The sequence below is a fragment of the Alosa pseudoharengus genome, unplaced genomic scaffold (assembly GCF_046254945.1).
Source record: "Alosa pseudoharengus isolate Yale_2024_CS ecotype anadromous, Long Island Sound unplaced genomic scaffold, YU_APseudo_1.1 YU_APseudo_1.1_scf_21, whole genome shotgun sequence".
NCBI classification, from domain to species: domain Eukaryota; kingdom Metazoa; phylum Chordata; class Actinopteri; order Clupeiformes; family Clupeidae; genus Alosa; species Alosa pseudoharengus.
This window is the reverse complement of record NW_027468674.1, coordinates 10,151,008-10,172,186: the sequence shown is the minus strand read 5'-3', so window position 1 is coordinate 10,172,186 and position 21,179 is coordinate 10,151,008. Positions and strand designations below refer to the sequence as shown.

The 21,179-nt window shown below is 42.6% G+C and overlaps 1 protein-coding gene across 1 annotated transcript; it reads right to left on the bottom strand.

Moving 5' to 3' along the window:
• Positions 1–19,285, bottom strand: LOC143137574 (protein-glutamine gamma-glutamyltransferase 2-like). The gene is made up of 14 exons (XM_076297822.1): positions 19,178–19,285; positions 18,188–18,358; positions 17,635–17,877; positions 16,689–16,807; positions 13,656–13,784; positions 12,991–13,168; positions 11,977–12,112; positions 5,437–5,546; positions 5,047–5,289; positions 3,641–3,937; positions 3,305–3,468; positions 2,774–2,907; positions 2,458–2,646; positions 1–1,172 (listed from the first exon to the last, which is right to left on the bottom strand). The coding sequence occupies exons 1-14, from the start codon at positions 19,197–19,199 to the stop codon at positions 1,076–1,078; spliced, it is 2,232 nt and encodes a 743-aa protein (XP_076153937.1). The 5' UTR covers positions 19,200–19,285; the 3' UTR covers positions 1–1,075.
• Between the last annotated feature and the right edge of the window lie 1,894 nt (positions 19,286–21,179).

The following is a 21,179-nucleotide window of genomic DNA, read 5'->3' as shown; positions in this document are numbered from 1 at the left end:
TTCCAGCTCTAAGTGTATATTTATTGCCCTAATCATAATTCAACAAAGGAACCACTGAAAGGAAGACACAGAAACATTTGTTTGTAACAATGATTTGGAAAAAATAAGTCGATAGTCTTTAACTACACACACCTTCATATAGTTGAACCCACAAAGCATATCAACACACACTTGTGTATTCTTCAACATTTGTTTGTAACAATGATTTGGAAAAAAACAAGTCGATAGTCTTTAACCACACACACCTTCATATAGTTGAACCCACCAAGCATATCAACACCCACTTGTGTATTCTTCAACATTTGTTTGTAACAATGATTTGGAAAAAAACAAGTCGATAGTCTTTAACCACACACACCTTCATATAGTTGAACCCACCAAGCATATCAATATCAACACCCACTTGTGTATTCTTCATAACCAAGCATGTCACTTTCACTTACGGTGTAAATGACAAATGTTACAACTCACCCTCATAAAGAATACCTATATCCCACCCACAGGTCTCTCCACTAAGACAGCAGGACACACACAAGAGCATATCATCAAAACTGTGTGATTACAAAGATACAGTAACTCGTGAAATAATAAAAGCTGTTTTTGTGCTCTCAGAAGAGAGTGCGCACACACACACACACACACAAGCTCTGCACTGTGTGGACGGAGTGGTAAACACAGCAACAGTGACAGTGGGAAACTATTTCTATTAATGAAACCAAGCTTGCTAGCTTTAGACGATAAATCAATTCATTGCCTCTTTAAGCTCAAAGAACTGGGTTAAGCACTTCAGATGAACACAGACACAGAGAGCCATGTGTGTATATATACGGCTGTTCCACCTCAGCACTGTGCATGCTCTTCACACTAGATAGATAGATAGATACTTTATTGATCCCCAAGGGGAAATTCAAGGAAATGAACAGTTCAAGCCAGTGTAAGTTTTATCCACATGGTGTGTCGATCTTTATCCACATGGTGTGTCAATCTTTATCCACATGGTGTGTCGATCTTTATCCACATGGTGTGTCAATCTTTATCCACATGGTGTGTCGATCTTCATCTCAATACTGAAGTGCTATTGACTAAGGACTATGTCATCACTGCTCGTCATCGCCATCATCGTTGGCATCAAGGGGTATGGGGCATAATGGCGCACCACTGGCATTTCATAACTAAAAGATCAGACATCACAACAATATGCTATTTAATATTCATGGTTCATAACATAACATTCATAACATGGTATAATATACACTGATGGCATGATGTGTATGTAATGATTTGAGTATTGATGGTTTGGTGGAAGGTTTTTTTTGGTAACACTTTACTTGACATTAATGACATAAGAGTGACATGACACTGTCATGACACATGAAACTTAAGCCGGTAACACTTTGTTTGACGGGTGAGTTCATAACACATTCATAGCAGCTGTCATAAACTACACATAAAGCATTCATGACTGTTTCATGAGACATGACTCAACATTCATACCAAACCTTTCATGAATGTGGAAGACAGAACAACGACGACTTGTCAAAATAAAAGTTCAACAATTGCAAAGCAGCATTGCCGTTTTTGTTCCAAACCTCTTACCTGATCATGTCACATCTGAGTCATTCGCATTCGCATTGTGTGACGTAACCTTCAGAGAATCTCAGCAATCTCTGGCGCTTCCCTATAACATTAGGCAACTTGATGTGTTCTCTTGCTTGTTTCCGTACAATAAAACAAACTGAATACACACATCGGTGCACAGTTGTTTTGCTGATGCTAAAGTTTTCGCTAACGTTTTCGCCATTCCTGTAGAAAACCTGTAGCCCGATTAGGCTACATGCCCGCAGCACTGATTCGCATGAGTTGGATGGAAACACGCTAAGTGTAACTAGGAATCGAACCCATGGCCCTCTGCTAGCTCAGTTTCTTAGTCACTACACCAAAGTCCTTTTAGGCAAGTCCCTCCACTCGGTGGCTATATTGCAACGCTTTTTGGGCACTCATTGAGCATCCTATTCGGCAGAAATGCGCGTGAGCAAGGCTTCATGACACCAATCTTGCTCCAGCGGCAAGTTCACAACACATGATTGGCACGATGTCTTCACATATTGACGTTTTGCCGAGGAAGGGGTGTGATATGTGTAGACAACGGCCATATTGGCGTTACAAACTTGCCCCATGCATTTCTATGGAGGATTTTTTGAGTGCTGTGTCTCCTCATTAGAAAGTCACTACACTACACTGCTACCGTTCTGAGTTATTGTTACTGTATGTAGTGCATCTATAGACCCTTTCAACAATAAAAACAAAAACAATGCTTGAACGTTCTATTTGGGCCCCAATCTACTTCCTCTGCATTAAGATAACATATGGAATGTTAAAAAGGAAGTCTTATGGGGCCAACTATGATGCTGATAATGGAACTCTCTTGAAAGGGTCCATAGGAAGAGTGTGACTCACAAGGGACTGCTGGGAACGACTCCGCACCACAAGGTTTCCTGCCGTGGTTTGACGTTCAAGTAGCAGTGGGCCTTGATGTCCCTGAAGGCGTTGCAGTCGAAGTCGGCCACCAGCTTCCTGAAGCCGACACGGTAAGGGGTGAAACGCATCGGCACACGCAGAATCTCACCTGGTGCCACGTCGGAAACCCTACACACACACACACACACACACACACATATCTATAAGAAGTCATAGAGTAGATGATGAACAGTTTTGTTGTTCTGTAGTTGGCCATAATGATGAAGTGTATGAGTGTGTATTCATGTGTTCTCACTTCACGTCCGTTGTAACATGTAGTAGCCCACTGCCCCCGACAGACATGGTGCAGTTTTTGAGGGGGATGGACAACACGTTGTGGAATGTGATCATGGCCGTCATCTCGCTGTACTGCTCACAGCTCCCCTGGGTCTAAACCACAAACATCAAACGCAAACATTAGGTAAATGCTTGTCAATTAAAATGTGAGATAAGAGCTTTCAATGTTTTCGGGCCACCGTCATGGAAACGAAGAACTAAGATCCATCTCAGGGCTACTTCACACGTGGCCTCATGCCCTTCCGTTATCCTGCCACAATTCTGTTCCAACCATTCGCTTACGGTAATTAGCTGATTCTAATAAGCACAACTCTTCAGCCAGGTAGATCAGCTAATTAGTGAAATCACCTGTGTTAAGCGCACAGGTAGAACCAATAAGCTACATGGCAGGACTTTTACATTCTAAAGCCGGACGTTTATACCTCTGTTGGGGATCGATAAAGTATCTATCTATCTATCTATCTATTTCTCTATAAAGTCTCTGGCTTACTTCAATGGTGAGCTTGGGGCTCTCTAGGACGAAGTCCTCTTCAGTGAAGTAGGCCTCTCCTGGGCGCTGTTTGTCCCGCACCAACGCAGAGATCTTCAGACTGTTGTTGTCCAGCATCTTGGTACTGTACATGTAATATGGAATCCGAATGGGAATCTTGTGTTCTGTCCACACACACACACACACACACACACACACACACACACAGGTTCGGAGAAGGGATGTTCAGATGAGAATTACTACCAACATATTGCTTGTTGTATACACACACACACAGGTTGCTTGTTGTATAGTATGCGTGTGCTCAAAAACAAACGTGTATTTGCACACCCTCACCTTGCCTGGGCTGAAGCCTGACATTCTCCGAGTCGCTCCACACCTGGCTGTCGGCCACGCCCGTGTACCTCATGGCCTGAGCCACCAGGCGCACGCTGAGCTCCCGCGGGGACGCGTGTTCGCTGCGCAGCGACAGGCTCATCTCCACGTCCCTGCCGTCGATCGGCACGCTCGTCTGCGTGATCTGCAGCTTCACCTCGGGGGTCTGTGTTGGAGGGAGGATGGCGCCGCCACAAAAGGGGGTCCTGTTGTTTCGGCGTACAGCCTCCTCAAACACGCGCCTCTCCCTTTGAAGGCCTAACGAGTTGAGACACAGCAATCAGTCCATTTCAGGGGCAAGAATGTGTAAAAATCAGGTTTCTAGGCTAAGTATACTAGCGTACACAAGGAATTTGGTCTCTGCATTTATCCCATCCATGAATTAGTGAGACACACAGAGCACACAGTGAGGTGAAGCACACACTAACCCAGAGCAGTGAGCTGCCTTACTATAGCGGCACTCGGGGAGCAGTGAGGGGTTTTGCTCAAGAGCACTTCAGCCATTCCCACTGGTCGGGGATCGAACCGGCAACCCTTCGGTTCCAAGCCCGAGGCCCTAACCTGTAGGCTACGACTGCCCCATTTACATTTACATATCAAGTATCCTGAACGTTCATTACTCACACTTTTCATTTATAACCAAAAAACAAGTTCATCCCGAGGAGTCCAATCTGAACTGGGCAGAGCCTCTGGAGTGATTAGTATTGACAGATGCGGTAGGAATTCCTAACTAAGGTCTCGCCCTGCAGCTTCAATTTTATTGTCTTGCTGAAATGTAATGAACTTCTGTAAGTTATGAGGAAAGTGTGTTCAGGTGAATGTGATAGTGAGGTCTGTTAAAGCCTGTGTGTGTGTGTGTGTGTGTGTGTGTGTGTGTGTGTGTGTGTGTGTGTGTGTGTGTCTAAGACATTAGAAGCCAGTTTTTTTATGGAATCCTATGGGTATTCAAGTGGCTAAGTACCGTAAACAAAGTCCTATTTTGTAAAATCAGTTGGGTTCCTTTCAATTAGGTTACCACTATTATGAGCTTTACCATGCATCTTTCTCACGGCCTAGTAAATGATAACACAACCTGCTAAGGTCTTAAAGGAGAAAATTAATAATAAGAGGCAAGTGACAGTATTTTTCCATATAAGTGAATGAGAATTGTTTATAAGCTAAGCTGAGCTAAGCTGAGCTAAGCTAAGCTAGCTAAGGCTAAGTGTTTCCTGAGAATTTTTGACTGGTTCAGAGTGATATACATGAGCCAAGCTAAAGCTAGTTAGCCTTTATATTTGATCATATCTATCGCTATCTCCTGCTATAAGAACATTTCTGGTGATGCCGGGTATTTGCAGTTGCCCCCCCCCACACACACACACACACACCTTCTGTGTATTTGTAGTTAGATGTGATGTCCTCTCGTTTCTCCACTCCCACGGCTTTGGTGCTGATGTTCTTGCCCACTGATCTGGTGTCAGTGGAGAGCCGTTTCTTCGAGCCGTTAGCTTGCAGCAGCCAGGTGACCTGATCGGCGTTGACTTCAGCGAAGACGAACGGCACGTCGTACTTCAGGTCAGTGTGTCCCTCCAGAACAGCCTTCACAGGGCACGGGCCGCAGCAAAACACTCCTAAAAGACAAGACGAATGGGTTTCAGCAACTTACTGTAACTTTATCTCTCTCTCTCTCTCTCTCTCTCACTCTCTCTCTCTCTCTATTTCTCTCTCTCTCAGTTTGTATGTGTGTTTATGAGTGTGTGAGTGTGTGTGCGTGTTACCTTCACTCTTCTCCTGTGGGGTGGCATCCAGCACCTGCCAGCCATCATATGTAGACCCTGCAGAGAGATCTGGACGCTTCATCCACCCCTCTACCCACACGTGGAAGTTCCTGAACACACACACACACACACACACACACACACATGGAGAGAAAGAAAGAGAGAGAAGGAGAGAAATTAATTTGTGTGGTGGATATGGATGGCATTAGAAAATGTGTCAGGAAGTTGAAAACGTATCCCTCTGTGAGCCACCAGCATATGATAGCTTTAGTATGTCTTTCAAACCTGTCACTCACATTCTGAAGATAGATAGATAGATAGATAGACCAATAAAGTATCTATCTATCTATCTATCTATCTATCTATCTATCTATCTATCTTCAGAATGTGAGTGACAGGTTTGTTGCTTAGTCGTTGACTTCATCAGCTAGTATAGTGTTGTCAGTGTTATGTGTTAGTGACAGTCCATGAAACTTTTCGTTACAGCCATGTGCATATAGACCCTTTCAATCTATTCCTGGAGGCTTTCCAGTTGAAACGTTCAAAACCAACACAGATACTTTGAAATGAAAATCAGTCGGGCCTGAGTGTATATGTATACTCTTTTGATCCCGTGAGGGAAATTTGGTCTCTGCATTTATCCCAATCCGTGAATTAGTGAAACACACTCAGCACACAGTGAACACACAGTGAGGTGAAGCACACACTAATCCCGGCGCAGTGAGCTGCCTGCAACAACAGCGGCGCTCGGGGAGCAATGAGGGGTTAGGTGCCTTGCTCAAGGGCACTTCAGCCGTGCCTACTAGTCAGGGTTTGATAGAGTTGGATGTCTCGAGACCGGTCTTGGTCTCGAGACCGGTCTCGAGACCACTTTTACGTGGTCTCGGTCTTGTCACAGTCTCGACCGTCTTTGGTCTTGGTCTTGTCTTGGTCTCGGATCCCTCGGTCTTGTCTTGGTCTCATTGTCTTGGTCTTGCGGTCTCGGGTCGACATAGTGGTCGGGAGATTTGCAACAAATATGTCCATGATACAAAACATAACATTCGATAATGCAACATTAAATTATTTCGCCTTTCACGCCCTTCAAATGCAACCTTTCAAATGCAACCAATCAATGACATACATGCAGGGGTGGACTGGGACCAAAAATCGGCCCTGGCATATTTGGCCCAAGCAGCCCTCAAATTGGTCGGGCACACTTAATTAAATACAAAATCTTTGCATTACCCTTGAATATATATATTCAACTGTCATGGAGCACTGAAAGTGATGTAGGCCTCACTCTGACTGATCAGAGGTAGGCATGGAGCACATGATCTCCATATTCAAGTAGGCTATACAAGCAATTATTAAAGAAGAGTTTCTGCTTGAATTCAAAGTATCATTTCTAATTATTATATAGGCTACATTTAAACTATACAATGCTCAATTGACAGCAGCACCAAAAAAATACTGAAGCCTATGTGTAAAGAGTTAAATTACCCAGATTGTCGTAGACATTAATGTAATTTATACCAGTTATAACTGGACAACTGAAACAACATGAAATAAACAGGGCTGGAAATATTTTATTCCTGTAGGCTATACTACCTACCTACATTGCTGGTACATTTTGGAACAGTAGGAACTAATTATCTTTAGTGTCTTCCAGTTCCAGTAGCCTATCGTATAGGTTATAGCTTAGTTGGCTTGTGCATGACTTTACGTTTTGTAGCTTACATTTCCGTCAGTCTACATTCTTTTAGTAGCTTAGAAATCTAGACGCGCCCCTAGCGTCAGCAAATTACATTTGCTGCCAGGGCTAGTCTAGCAACTCTCCGTTGGCTTGTGAGCTCCAGAAATCGAAACTTAATCAGACATTGAAATCGTGTATAGAGTCGTTTGGTGGGCTTAACATAATGATTGATGGCAGAGTTGCAACGGTTTGGCTTGAATTCCCTGCTTGAAAACAAATATCCTATTGCGTCCTATTGCTTGCAGATGGAATTTGAAATACAACTGATTATCCCGCCCCTCGGACTGAGCACTGCGAACGGTGAGTGCCCAGACCCTACATTTTAATGTGGCTCTGGCTCGCCAGGCTAGTCTTTTAGCCCATCTTTACCATGATAACCCTTCCAAGATAGAAACCTTCTCTACTTTGAGAGACCAACCACCACTCATGCCATCGATGTTGAATTTTGGGTGTCAGACTGATCAATCTGACCAACAACGTCGATTTGACACTGTTTTGCAGTCCGGGTTTGCAAATAATTCATTTAGAAAATGTAAAGTTGCGCTATTTGTTATTGTAATCACAGCACGGCCTTACTGTGTTACTGTGTTATCATTACCATATCATTACCGCAATTAATAAGTCATTATAATCATCATCGTCAGCATGGCATGTCACACATAGCCTACCTGCTTCACCAGTGAGTGAGTTCTCATCATGTAGCCTCAACTAGGCTCGCACTCTTCACCACCTGCTCACTGTCCCTCTGCTCTGTAGGCTTGCTTACATCCTTGTTCAAACTCAACGAACTTCAACATGTTGCTGACATATGCTATCCTACTTGCAATATTGTATAAGCTTCTACATTGGTGTTAATTTTGCACAATTGTCACTACCGGCACCCGCCGCAATTTCGTGTAGGCAACTTCGATTAACTTTTGATGCGCTCACAGAATCCTGGCTCTGAGCCAAAATGGGAGAGGTGGGGCCTGACGTGAGCTGTTATTGGAGCAGTCCAGTGTCAATAGAAATGTAACCAATGGGCCGCTGATTGTCCTTCCTTTGGGCCGATCGTTGGCCAAAATAATAATTATATATATATAGCCTATATCGGCCCAAAAGGTGCGTCGGCCCACCGGGAAAATGCCCGGTATGCCAGATGGCCAGTCCGCCCATGCATACATGTATTTTGTTGTGATTAAGAAACTGGCACTCATCCAATCAAAAGACGCAAGTGTAGCCAGCGCGAAATGTTAGGTTTATGTCGTAGCTGTCAGTCTCAGTCAGACCTAGTAATAATAATGTCAGCGAATTCCGCCATCATTAAATTTGCATTCACGGAACATAAAGAAATTTGCAGTCCAGGGGCAAGAAAGAAGCATTCTGCAAAATGCAAGTTTTGCAAAGTCTCTCTCTCTCATCATTGTCATGCAATTGCTATAGCCTACATAGTTTATCTCACCCAGTCTACGAAAACATTTACAGTGAGTGAGCTCACAGTCACACACATTCATGACATGCTCTGTCTCTGCATTGTTCTGTCTGTAGTTGAAATAATACCTTCTTAAATTTAATTTAAACTGGGACTGAACCTCTTACCCAGCAGGGTTCTCAAGTCTCACGCAATGGGCGTGAGACACACGCAATTCAACAAGTTCACACGCTCACACACCACACCTTGCATTTCTCACGCAGAAATATTACTAGGGATGTCAAGGTATCTGCATAATTATTAGAGGAGGCGCAGGGATACGAGAGGATTTCTCGCAGGGTTCAGAACTAGCGCACCACTCACCAGCAAAATCAAAAAAATAAATAGCCACCGACATCCAATCAAAAAATAGTAGGCTATTCGTTGTATCCGGGTAAAATTCCAAAATAGCACATCCCCTCCCTACAACCACATGCTTGTGTGGGGTTACACGTTTAAGATTTCAAAACTGCACCAACATTCTTTTTATTCAGAAATTCAACTGTCTGTCATTTGGTAAACCAGCCTTATGGTACTTTACAGGGTGTGTAAATCAAGCCTTTTCACGAACATTTGGCCTAGCCTACTTTATGGCAAAATTATTTCTTATCTATAAACTAAACTAAACTGTCGGTCATTAAGAAAACCTAATGATTGTGTCGTTATAGCTTTGTGTAAGCAAGACATCAGCAACGTTCATTTTACACGACCAATCACTCTCGTGGCTGCCTGCACTTTCCCTGTCGTCACGGCTGCAACTTTCGCACTCGTTTGTGCTTTTTAGCGCCGTGTTCATCAGGTCCCGGGACACCCATCTGATCCTCCATGGACCATGTCAACAATGAATGAAAATTAGCTTATTATTAACGAGTGTTATCAATTTGAGCGAGTATGCTACACATAGGCCTACATTTTTTTCTAAACATACAGGGGGTCGTTTCTAGAAAGCATCGTTTGCTAACTTGCGTCGCAACCTTGGTAGTACGCTCCATCGTTCTTGGATTTGGTGTTTCTAGAAAGGGTAGTTCGAACTCTCAATCGCAAACAAGGACGCAAAGTTTGGTCGTTTGAACTACTGCCCCTAGGCAGTCGCACTTGTGTCGTTCCTTGGTAGTTCCTGTTGGTGTCCGGAGCGCCTAACCAAAAATCACAACCGCCTAACCAAAATTTGCGAAGTGGATGTTTATCTCGTGATTCAATGATTGATCTATCCTGTAGCTTAATTTTGATTAAGACACTGACTCCCCTACTTGGCTCATTCTTGCTATTTATGTTAATTCAAGTATTGCCTTGCTTTTAGTATTATAATCTTCACAGTCCCTTACATCAGCAGTGATAAATAGTGTAGTGGCTAAAGCAGATGACTTATTATCCCAACGTTGTAGGTTCGATTTTCTTATGATGTGAGATTGTCCTCTTGCTTCTCGCTACCTGCAGGTGAACTAGTGTGACATTCAATTGTTTTTGACTGATGTATTGTAGGCCTACCTATGGTCTCTCGATGTAGAGTAAATATATACATAAATATGTATGGTCAAAACCTATTGTTGTGTCTCGTAGGCCTACTCTTAGTCAGAGATGAAAAGAAGACATAGGACGCGAACTCCGGCCGAGCGCTCAGTGCACTGACGCGATGCCGTTAAGCCACGAGACAGTTTATATGCTATGGGATACCCAGACATTTGTCCAGGCTATATATTTTTTCCAACATAGATATTTAACACAAATAATGACTCATATTGGTCTGCTTAAATAAACTGTTTTTTATGCTTGCAATAGGTTTAGGTTTTGGCTGATGGCAATGACAATGCCAGCATTAATCACTCGGTTTAGATTAGAAACGTGTCGACATAGGCCGTGACAGAACATTTCTAGGGGGTGGGGTATTATACGTTGCCACTGTTTCCACCAATGATATGTATCGCTGCATCATCAACAACGTTGTTGGAACTACGGTGTTCGAACGTCGGAGGTAGTGAATTGCGACACAGGTACGATGCTTTCTGGAAACAGGTGTAACAGTGTCGTTGTTTGGTCGCAAGTTGCGTCGTACCATGGTGGTTGAGCAACGTCGTTGCTAACTTTTCTAGAAACGACCCCCAGGACTGCTGCAGACAATGACCTGCCAACCACCATAATGTATAATGAACTTGCTGTCCTCGGTTTCGGCATGCACATGCTTAGTCTAATGATTCAGTGACAATATAGGCTACTCAAGTGAATAAAGCAATTAGCCTAATAAATAAAATATTTGTCTCACTCAGTACATATAGGTCTACATCTCGTAAATTGGTGAGCCATAGAATATCCCAGCGTCACGATTATTATATTTCAAGATTCCAATCTATCCCACCTAAATATGAAAAGTTATTTCTACTGACATGCTTCCTGGTGACATAAAAAAACAAATGGTTTCCCTTGATAAGGCTGACATAAGAGACATAGGCTATGCATTATACTTTCCCAGACAAAAACAAGATATAGGATGTATAGATTACAATGACAAATTCAAGGTCTCAAAGGGTTAATGCTTCTTTCCAATTTTTTTTTATAATTAGTGAGTGAGTGCACCCCCCCCCCCCCCCCCCCCAATCTCACTCCAAGCTGAGCTCAAAACTTGAGAACCCTGCCCCAGTATGCTGCTCTTATTCAATTGATGCAAGTTATGGTGTAACACCAGAGACTTTCTAATGTGGAGACACAGCACTCAAAAAATCCTCCATAGAAATGCATGGGGCTAGTTTGCAACGCCAATATGGCCGTTGTCTACACATATCCCACCCCTTCCTCGCCAAAATGTCGACATGTGTATACATTGAGCGAATCATGTGGTGTGAGTTGACTACTTTGAGCCAATTATGTGCTGTGTTGTGCAGACATTGTGCCAATCATGTGTTGTGAACTCAACACTGGAGCACGGTTGGTGTGGTGAAGCCTTGCGCACGCGCATTTCTGCTGAATAGGATGCCCGATGAGTACCCAAAAAGTGTTGCAATATGGCCGCCGAGTGGAGGGACATGCCTAAAAGGACTTTGGTAACACTAGCTCGCTAGCTGTTTTTTTTTTTTTTTTTTGGTCTCGGTCTTGGTCTCGGTCTCGACTTTGTCTTGGTCTTGACTCAGTCTGTCTTGGCCTTGGTCTCGTCTTGGTCTCGGTCTTGATACCCTCTGGTCTTGGTAGTGTCTTGGTCTCGGTTTAGGCGGTCTTGACTACAAGTCTAGGGTTTGAACCAGCAACCCTCCGGTTACAAGTCCGAAGCGCTAACCAGTAGGCCACGGCTGCCCCAACGTCTTCATTGTCCCCCTGTTACCATTAGGTCAGTGTTGTGTACTTGCTTTCGGCCAGAGACACTCACCACACACTGTCACGACTTTGTTTAGGCTGCACACCGTCGTCAGAACAGTATTTGTCAATGGTCAGGTTTTTATCGGTGTCGTGGGCTGACTGGAAGTTGGTGACCACACGACATGGAATTCCCAAACACCTCATAACTGACACACACACACACACACAGATACACATACACATACACATACACACACACACACACACACACACACACACACACACACACAGTTACACATACACATACACATACACATACACATACATACACACACACACACACACACACACACACACACACACACACACATACACAGACATAAGAATCAACAGTTGAGTTGATGATGCAATCCAAACACACTGTGTTAGAATCAGACATCATGAAGGAGCCTTTGTTGGCGACTTGTGACACTAACACCATGCCCTCATAAGTACTGGTCGAGTTCTCTCTTGTTCAACACCATGCATTGGCAATGCAATTACTCTGGCCCTGCTGTCTAAACAGTCTTTACCCCACTACAAACACTACACTTACCCAACTTGTTCTCATGAGACTACTGAAATTCAGTATCTAACACATTCCTCAATATCAAAAACATGTCAATCAAAAAGTCAAAGGCTAAAACAATGCCAGCAATGACATTACAGGAATAAAAGGAGCTTTATAATCTATTGATACTTCAAGGTCAAGGACTTAAACAAAACCATCATAATGTTTACAGTTTACAGTCTTTGTTGTCTATGTATAAAAATAAAGTTATAGCCTAATATAACGATAAATAGTTACAATAGTATCAATCGTTTTGTTGATCACTATAAGGCTTTATAAATGCTTTATAAGTCTTTATGGATGTGTCCTATAATGCGTAATGGATGTATTGTTCATAGAAAGTGTTAACCAGACTTTCTCTAAACCAAGTGACCTTCATGAGTAGCCTACCACTCTGGCTCTCACCAGCACTGTTACTATAGAGACGAAATTAGACAATTGAAATAGAATGTTCAGGACAGTTCCAGTTCTCACCAGTGCACATGACCGCTGCATACACCCAGCACTGGCCGTACTTGACGGGGGAGTAGTTGGAGTCACGCCAGTGCCGCAGGATGTCCACGCTGTCGTCCCAGTGCGTTGGGGCCACTCCGCCAGTGTACGGTGGCTGCCATTTGCCAGCGAGTATGCCGCGGTCACCGTCGGCATTGATCTGTGGAAAAGACACCAAAGTCAGTCAAATTAGCTTAGTTTTGCTTAGTGTGTGTGTGTGTGTGTGTGTGTGTGTGTGTGTGTGTATGTGTGTGTGTGAGTGTGAGCATTGGTCTGTGGAAAAGGCAAGGCAAGTTTATTAACAGCACATTTCGTACTTGAAGGCAATTCAATGTGCTTTACTCCATTGGAGAACAGAGAATAACAAACAATAGAAAATAAAGTTAGTTATTAATAGTTATTCATTAAAAGGTTAAATAAATAAATAAATAAATAAGTAAACAAATAAATAAATATTGAAAGTTATGAAACATAAGTAATAAAATACATAATTAAAATACATAAAAGAAAACAAAAAGTCAAACTAGCCATTTTGTTTGTTCGTGTGAGTGTGTGTGTGTGTGTGTGTGTGTGTGTGTGTGTGTGTGTGTGTATGGGTGTGGGTGTGGGTGTGTGTACGTATCTGGGAGACAAAAACATGTGCATACCATAGCACTGATCACCCTTCCTACGTAGATGGGGTTGCAGCGGGCAGAGTAGTCCTCCGCAGCGTCCTTCAGACACTTGGGGTTCATGTCCAGCAGCTTTAAGCAGATGTCCACCACATCCTCCTCAAACTGAAGGAGCAGCATTAAAAACACATTTTTAACACAAGCACACTATACCCCTTGGACAGGAACAGACCACTAAATCAGTTTACGGTTACCATAACCATATTGTTGCAGCCTATTACACTCAAACAAATTGCTTCACATAATAGCACTACTTGTACAAAGTTGTGATTGGTCTACTGAATTCAATTCAATCTCACTGGTACATCAGGTTACCAGGCTAAACCCCACCAGAGCCAGCAGCTTCACATTACAGCATTACTTAGCAAGAGCAAGATCAAGGCAATAGTGGCCAGGAAGAAGTAACCTGACAATAGCCAGATGAATGTCGTTCCGCTTAGCTCCGCCTAGCTTCACTCACATCCATCTGGTACCACTTCCATTGAGAGTGATTTCTGCAACCAACTTTATGGTTCAGCCAATCAGGACGCAGGGCGGGAGTTTCATAGATGTGACATAGCGTAGAAGCGACTGTGAGACTGTTATCAGCGTCACGGGTTGGCTTCGATGTGAGTGGTTGAAGTAGCACGTCAATAGATGACGGACAAGTGGCTTATTCAATCATATGCAAGCATTTTTTGATTAGGCCCAGCCTTCTGAAGCAACACTTCAATGGATCGGTTCCAGATGGATGAGTGGAGCTAGGCGGAGCGAAATTCATCTGGCTATTGTCAGGTTAAGGAAGAACTCCCTCATATATTAAATATATTTATGGTCATGCAACTACGCGCAGCAGCAATGTTACATAGTGCATTATCGGGTGTTCTGGACACACGTTGACATTGGCAGAGACTCCGTACTCTGTATTGCAAAATGAGTTTGAAGCCATTATTTTAAGGTAAAAGAATTATATTGAGTTGCTCATTATAAAGAGCTGAAATGCAGGGTGCATACCTGTGCATTATAAAGAGGTGAAATGCAGTGTGCATACCTGTGCATTAGGGGTGAACGATTTTGGAAAAAAATCTAAGTGCGATTTTTCTCACCAATATTGCGATTGCGATGCGATATGCGATTATTTTTAAGCTCTTTATCTTCTGTCTTATTCAACAAAGACAAGCAATATATTATTCTATAGTATGACTAACACAAAATTAGATAAGTTAAACATAAACTGTTCTTTCCTGGAGCCCAGGCCTATGTTATGATGGCATTAGGTCATTGAATAAGATTGATGAATGAATTATTTTTTATTTAACTACTTTAATCACATTAGTAGACCTATATTGTTTGAACCAGCCTTGTAAACATTTAATGATTCTGATTCGTTTCTATTTCATGTAGATATGACCTTCTTTCGTTAGTTAACAAATAGGTCTACATGTAGTGGCACTGACACGGCTTCTCCTTGTCCTGTGCTCTCCATACACGCGCGTGCGCGCACACACACACACACGCACACACACACAGACCCGCTCCTCTCCTCTCTAGGCTACTTGCACGTGAATCGGAACAAACTACTGTAGATTGTTGTAGCGCAAATAAATGCGGCCGAATGACCGTTCGGCTTGGTGTTAACTAAAGGTTAGCATCATCAAGACCGCAGCGCAATACGCATGCATGCAAATTAACTAGTTTGTTCATATCACAACAAAGCCAATCGCGGAGACAAAACTCTTTAAACAGGCAAAGTTATCAGCAGTTAGCAGCATGTATGTAGCCTAGAGCCTTAGCTGGTAAGCTAATGTTAGAACAGCTGGGATAACATTATGCATCAATTCATTTACCTGTGAGATGAAATGTTTGTGCCGCCAACCCCCTTGGATATCGCAAATGCCCCCACTGTCACTGTACTCCAGTAAACAAAGTCCCCAGTGCACAGGTGAATGGCTGCTGTGCAGCCTAAACAGTCGTGGAGTTTTAATCGTCAGCTGGACAAGTGAACGAAGTTACCAGCCAGAGTAGCAGAACAGGGGAATTATGAACTAGAACCAGGGACATGGTAGGTTCGAGCAAAAGGTAATGAAGAGGTTTATTTTTAACCAAAGTAGCTCTACTGATCAGACCTTTCTTGACACTGTTAGCTGGTCCTCTTGTTTACGTTTTTTGCTTCTTCAGTGGTCGGTGAGAAGAGTCGGTGGCGCGTCGGCAAGCGCAAGTATAAATGCGTTTTGGTGACGTCACATATTACAAATCGCAGCCTTTGCAGTTTGAAAATCGTGTTTCATCATATCGCGATATTATGCAAATGCAATAAATCGTTCAGCCCTACTGTGCATTATAAAGAGCTGCATTAATGCAGTGTGCATACCTGTCCATTATAAAGAGGTGAAATGCAGTGTGCATACCTGTCCATTATAAAGAGGTGCATTAATGCAGTGTGCCTACCTGTGCATTATAAAGAGCTGCATTAATGCAGTGTGCATACCTGTGCATTATAAAGAGGTGAAATGCAGTGTGCATACCTGTCCATTATAAAGAGGTGCATTAATGCAGTGTGCATACCTGTGCATTATAAAGAGCTGCATTAATGCAGTGTGCTGTGCATTATAAAGAGGTGAAATGCAGTGTGCATACCTGTCCATTATAAAGAGCTGCATTAATGCAGTGTGCATACCTGTGCATTATAAAGAGGTGAAATGCAGTGTGCATACCTGTGCATTATAAAGAGCTGCATTAATGCAGTGTGCATACAGTACCTCTGCATTATAAAGAGGTGAAATGCAGTGTGCATACCTGTCCATTATAAAGAGGTGAAATGCAGTGTGCATACCTGTCCATTATAAAGAGGTGCATTAATGCAGTGTGCATACCTGTTCATTATAAAGAGCTGAAATGCAGTGTGCATACCTGTCCATTATAAAGAGCTGCATTAATGCAGTGTGCATACCTGTGCATTATAAAGAGCTGCATTAATGCAGTGTGCATACCTGTGCATTATAAAGAGCTGCATTAATGCAGTGTGCATACCTGTCCGTAATTCCAGTCCATGGAGCTTATGTAGTGGTGGGTCCCTCTATAGATGTCGCCCTGCTCTGCCATCACATACTCCTGCCTCTCATCCTCTCGAGGGAGGTGCACCCAGTCCTCTTCACACACACACACGCACACACACACAGACACACATTTACTTTGTAAATCTGATCCCTTGTTTTCACTAGAAGGTTTATAGTGTATGTATACAGTATAAAGATATACATGTGTGCTTAATGTGCTAACAGGATCCACATGCATAGGAACTACAGCATGCCTTTACAAACATGTGATTTTGTAGCATTATACATTTGCATTACATGTACATGTATTAATTTAGCTGACAGTGTGAATAGTAGAGATTATAATGTAATAACAAGTAAAAGTACCCAATTGACAGTGTAAATAGTACACTACATTGTAAAGGAAATAGACCAACAGTTCATAGTTAAGTCAAGGGACATGGAATGGACAGAATAGAGAGAAAGGTCATGTTAAGCGTGTTTGGTTGTTAGTGGTAACCTGACTCTCGCCAGATGAATTTCGTTCCTAGCTTCACTCATCCATCTGGGGTCAATCCATTGGAGTGGTGCTTCAGAAGGCTGGGCCTAATCAAAAAATGCTTGCATATGATTGGATAAGCCACTTGTCCGTCATCTATTGACGTGCTACTTCAACCACTCACATCGAAGCCAACCCGTGACGCTGAGAACAGTCTCACAGTCGATTCTACGCTATGTCACATCTATGAAACTCCCGCCCTGCGTCCTGATTGGCTCTACCATAAAATCTGGTGCAGAAATCACTCTCAAGGAAGAGATCGCGAGAGGGATGTGAGTGAAGCTAGGCGGAGCTAAGCGAAATGAAATTCATCTGGCGAGAGTCAGGTTATGTTAGTGGTGCTAGGAGAGAAGATACTCTTGTCTTGAAAGAGCCTTTGTACCTGCACACCAGGGGTTGAAGAGAAGCACCAGGTTTGTGAGTGTTTGGGGCACAGCGTTCTCCGACCCCAGCCTGATGGAGAGCTTGTAGGAGCCCACGCAGGCGTCTGCTGGGCTGGTGATTGCCATGGTGAAGAAAGACGAGCTACTCTCCAACAGCTGGACTTTCCACTTCCCTTTCCCACCGAGACGCAACGGAAAACCAAACACGCTGCGCGTACCCTTTGACTCCGAGGGTGAAGGCCCTGTAAAGGAAGTATGATCACTCAATTTTGGTGGAACGATTTTACGTCCACCACAACTTAATGTCAATAGTAGGCCTAACGTAGAGCTGTAGCAAAGTAGAGGAAACCCTGAATATTTGATCCTATAACAGTTCAGTGTAAATCACCTATTAAACATGGTTAGGATGCAGAGGTTGGCCACTTTAGGTTTTTATAGCCTAGGTCATCGACTTAGACAGATTTTACACAGAGACGTATGTTTTGACTTAGTTCTGCATAACCTCAGACACTGGTGTTACTTTGTTGAGAATTATTAGATGAAACAACATACCCGTTTCCACGGTGAGGAGCACCGTGTCGGTATCCTGTCGGACCTTTTGCGTGGTGTAGAACGTTAGCTGAAAGCACTGGCCGCGACGCAGTATCAAGCGGCTCACGCTGATCTCGCTGGTGCGATGCTCAGTGTTGTTCTTCTCGATGTGAAGCTTAAGCTTCGTGATTTCTTAAAAACATTGCACACAAGCACTTGTGAGTGATGCACATATGCGCGTATGCATCAATAAATAAGAGAAAAGTTATTTCAGTAAACATTCCTGACTGAACCAGTTTCATGCATTCGGTGTTTATCTGATAAGCAGAACATGTGAAAGGAAGATTTGTTTATTTTTCCTGATATGGGATAAAGTTAGCCTAGAAATCTAGACGCTCCCTAGCAGCAGCAAATTTGCAGCCGGGTAGAATGAAGTGTGAGACCAAACCAAAGAAAAATCAAAACCAAAAAAAGCAATGGTTGTGAAAACAAAAACAAACTTAAAAACAACAACAGCAACAATCCAATGGTGGTGAAGACTTTTCAGGATCAGAATCAAGGTCTTGTTGTATTGGCCAAGTATGTTGAAACACACAAGGACACACAGTTGGACTCTATCATTCTCTAACATATTTCAGTACATTTATTACATATCTTAACAAAATCTCATAAAGGTGTTATACAGAAACTCTTGGAGTAGGCTTTTTTTTTTTTTTTTGCAGAAAGAACAAACAATCAAATGAAGAGTTTGGTTCCAAAACACTAAATCTCCATTTTTAAAAACATTAATAACTCATGTTATTTATTTATTATTAAAATATCGATACAATTGCAGTTTTGATTGAGAAAAGATAAATCAAACAATAATAACCCAATTACAGTTGCACTCAAATTACCCAAACTAAATGTAAAAATAAATGATTTATGAAAATTCGTAGCGTTTGGAACCAAACTTTTAAAATTATGATCATGGTTGTGTATTATTTATGCATATTATATCAAGGGACTCACCTAAAGCCCCAATAGTGCACATTTCGGTTGGTTTTCAGCTCTCAGTGGTCTTGGTCTTAAAGATGTCTGGTCTTCTTCAGTGTCTTCTGTGAGTGTGTGAGAATTTTACTGACGGTGTGTGTGCTTTTAAACTCTACCTCGTCCTGCAGTTGAACGTACAGGAATTTGTAACGTTTTTAATCTTGGCCATGATACACGATGTAATCCATGCATGACATGGTCATTGTCTTTGTCATTATCACATCTGTACCAGCACACACAGATGTAATCTTGATAACAAATGGATGGTGGCGTTATCACTGTAAAAGATTGTAAAGGTTTTCAAGTTTGTTGGCCACAAGACAAAAACACAAGTCTAGCACTCATTATATCCACAATGGAGTAAATAACACACAACTAGATGAATCGCAAAGCGGTACAAAATATGACCGCTGCTCAGTCCTGCACATCTCTCTGTGTGTGTGCATGCGTGTGCTTGTGTGCATGCCTGTGTGTGTATGTGCGTGTAAGTCTATGTGTGCATGACCTGAGTGTGTGCACTGTGTGTGCATACCTGTGTGTGTGCTTGTGTGTATGTCTGTGCTTGTGTGTGTGTTTATGCGTGTGTGTGTGTTTATGCATGTGTGTGTGTGCACTGTGTGTGCATACCTGTGTGTGTTTGTGTGTGTCTGTGCTTGTGTGTGTTTTTAGACCGAGACAGAAGGGAAGTACTTATACTTGAAATAGGATGTGTGTACGATCTCTACATGGACATGGCTTTTAATGACAAAATCATGAAGTACCAACCCATACGGACAAAACTATGTGACCTAGGCTATCAGTGCAAGCTAGTGGTGTTGATCTTTGGCAGTTTGGGGCATGTCCACAAATTTGTTTCCAGTGGGTTAAGGCTGGCAGGGCTCTCCAGCAGAAAAATAAAACAGCTAGCAAAGTTTTGCTCCATTTCTGCAGTTATAGGCAGCCTTGCAGTATGGCGCAGGAGATGTTTTTTGTACCCCTGAATATCATTGAGTGACAAAGCCCTATCTTATCTCTTAAAATATTTGAATCCTGTCTATTGTAATATGATTTGTGGATTTAAATAAAGAATTAAAATGTGTGTGTGTGATTGTCTGTGTGTCTGTGCTTTTTATATAATATATTGCTTCATAGTGACATTAATGCAAAAATATGAAGACAAATCACATCATACTTTCCCAGATATGGGTAGCCCAGACTGTCCTGAAAAGGGAAGATATAGCATGTAGGCTATAGAAGGCCATTACAACCAATATAACTCAATGACCAATATAACTAGCTTATCTTAGATTATAGCTGAATAACGCTCAGCAACAACACTGACCATTTTTGACCATTTCTTAATTGAGAAACTCAGCAAATTTGTGGTTGTGAACTTATTGCAGTATCATCATAAATTCCACCTGTGTGTGAATGATTAAATTCTGAGGCGCAAAATAGTTTAGGCTACAGCACAAATATTTCCATCCATATAAAAAAAAGAATCAAGTCTAACCTCTGAATTTCTTTTCAAAGTGCACCAGATTGATGCATTGAAACGTTAAAATATACAAAAGTTTCTTCTGGGGTAGCATGCCCCAGGACGCGCCTGCCATGGGCGGATTATGAACTTTCGGGCCCCTGGGCCCAGATGTATTAAGGGCCCCCCACTTATTGTCGTATATGTGGAAGGGGGGGTTTAGGGGTCCTCCCCCAGAACATGTTTAATTAGTTTGATGTGATTTCTTGTATTTTGGTGCATTTTGGGGATGGCCAATACTAAATTCAATAAGATTCATAGCCTACATCCTGATTTGTTGATATTGAGGCAATGATTCCATGCAAAGGCTTGGGGTTCAGGGCCCCTTGGGCCCCTGGGCCTGGGCCCGGTAGGCCCGTGCAGTAATCCATCCCTGCCTGGTGCAGCTAGGTCTAGTCAGAGACTTTCTAATGAGGAGACACAGCACTCAAAAAATCCTCCATATACAGTAAATGCATGGGGTTA

Coding starts and splice junctions, on each gene's coding strand:
- LOC143137574 (XM_076297822.1), bottom strand. CDS start 19,199: ATGTGCACTATTGGGGCTTTAG. Junction 5,290..5,436: donor CCCACAGGAGAAGAGTGAAG/GTAACACGCACA, acceptor CTTGTCTTTTAG/GAGTGTTTTGCTGCGGCCCG. Junction 3,938..5,046: donor TAACTACAAATACACAGAAG/GTGTGTGTGTGT, acceptor TCAACTCGTTAG/GCCTTCAAAGGGAGAGGCGC.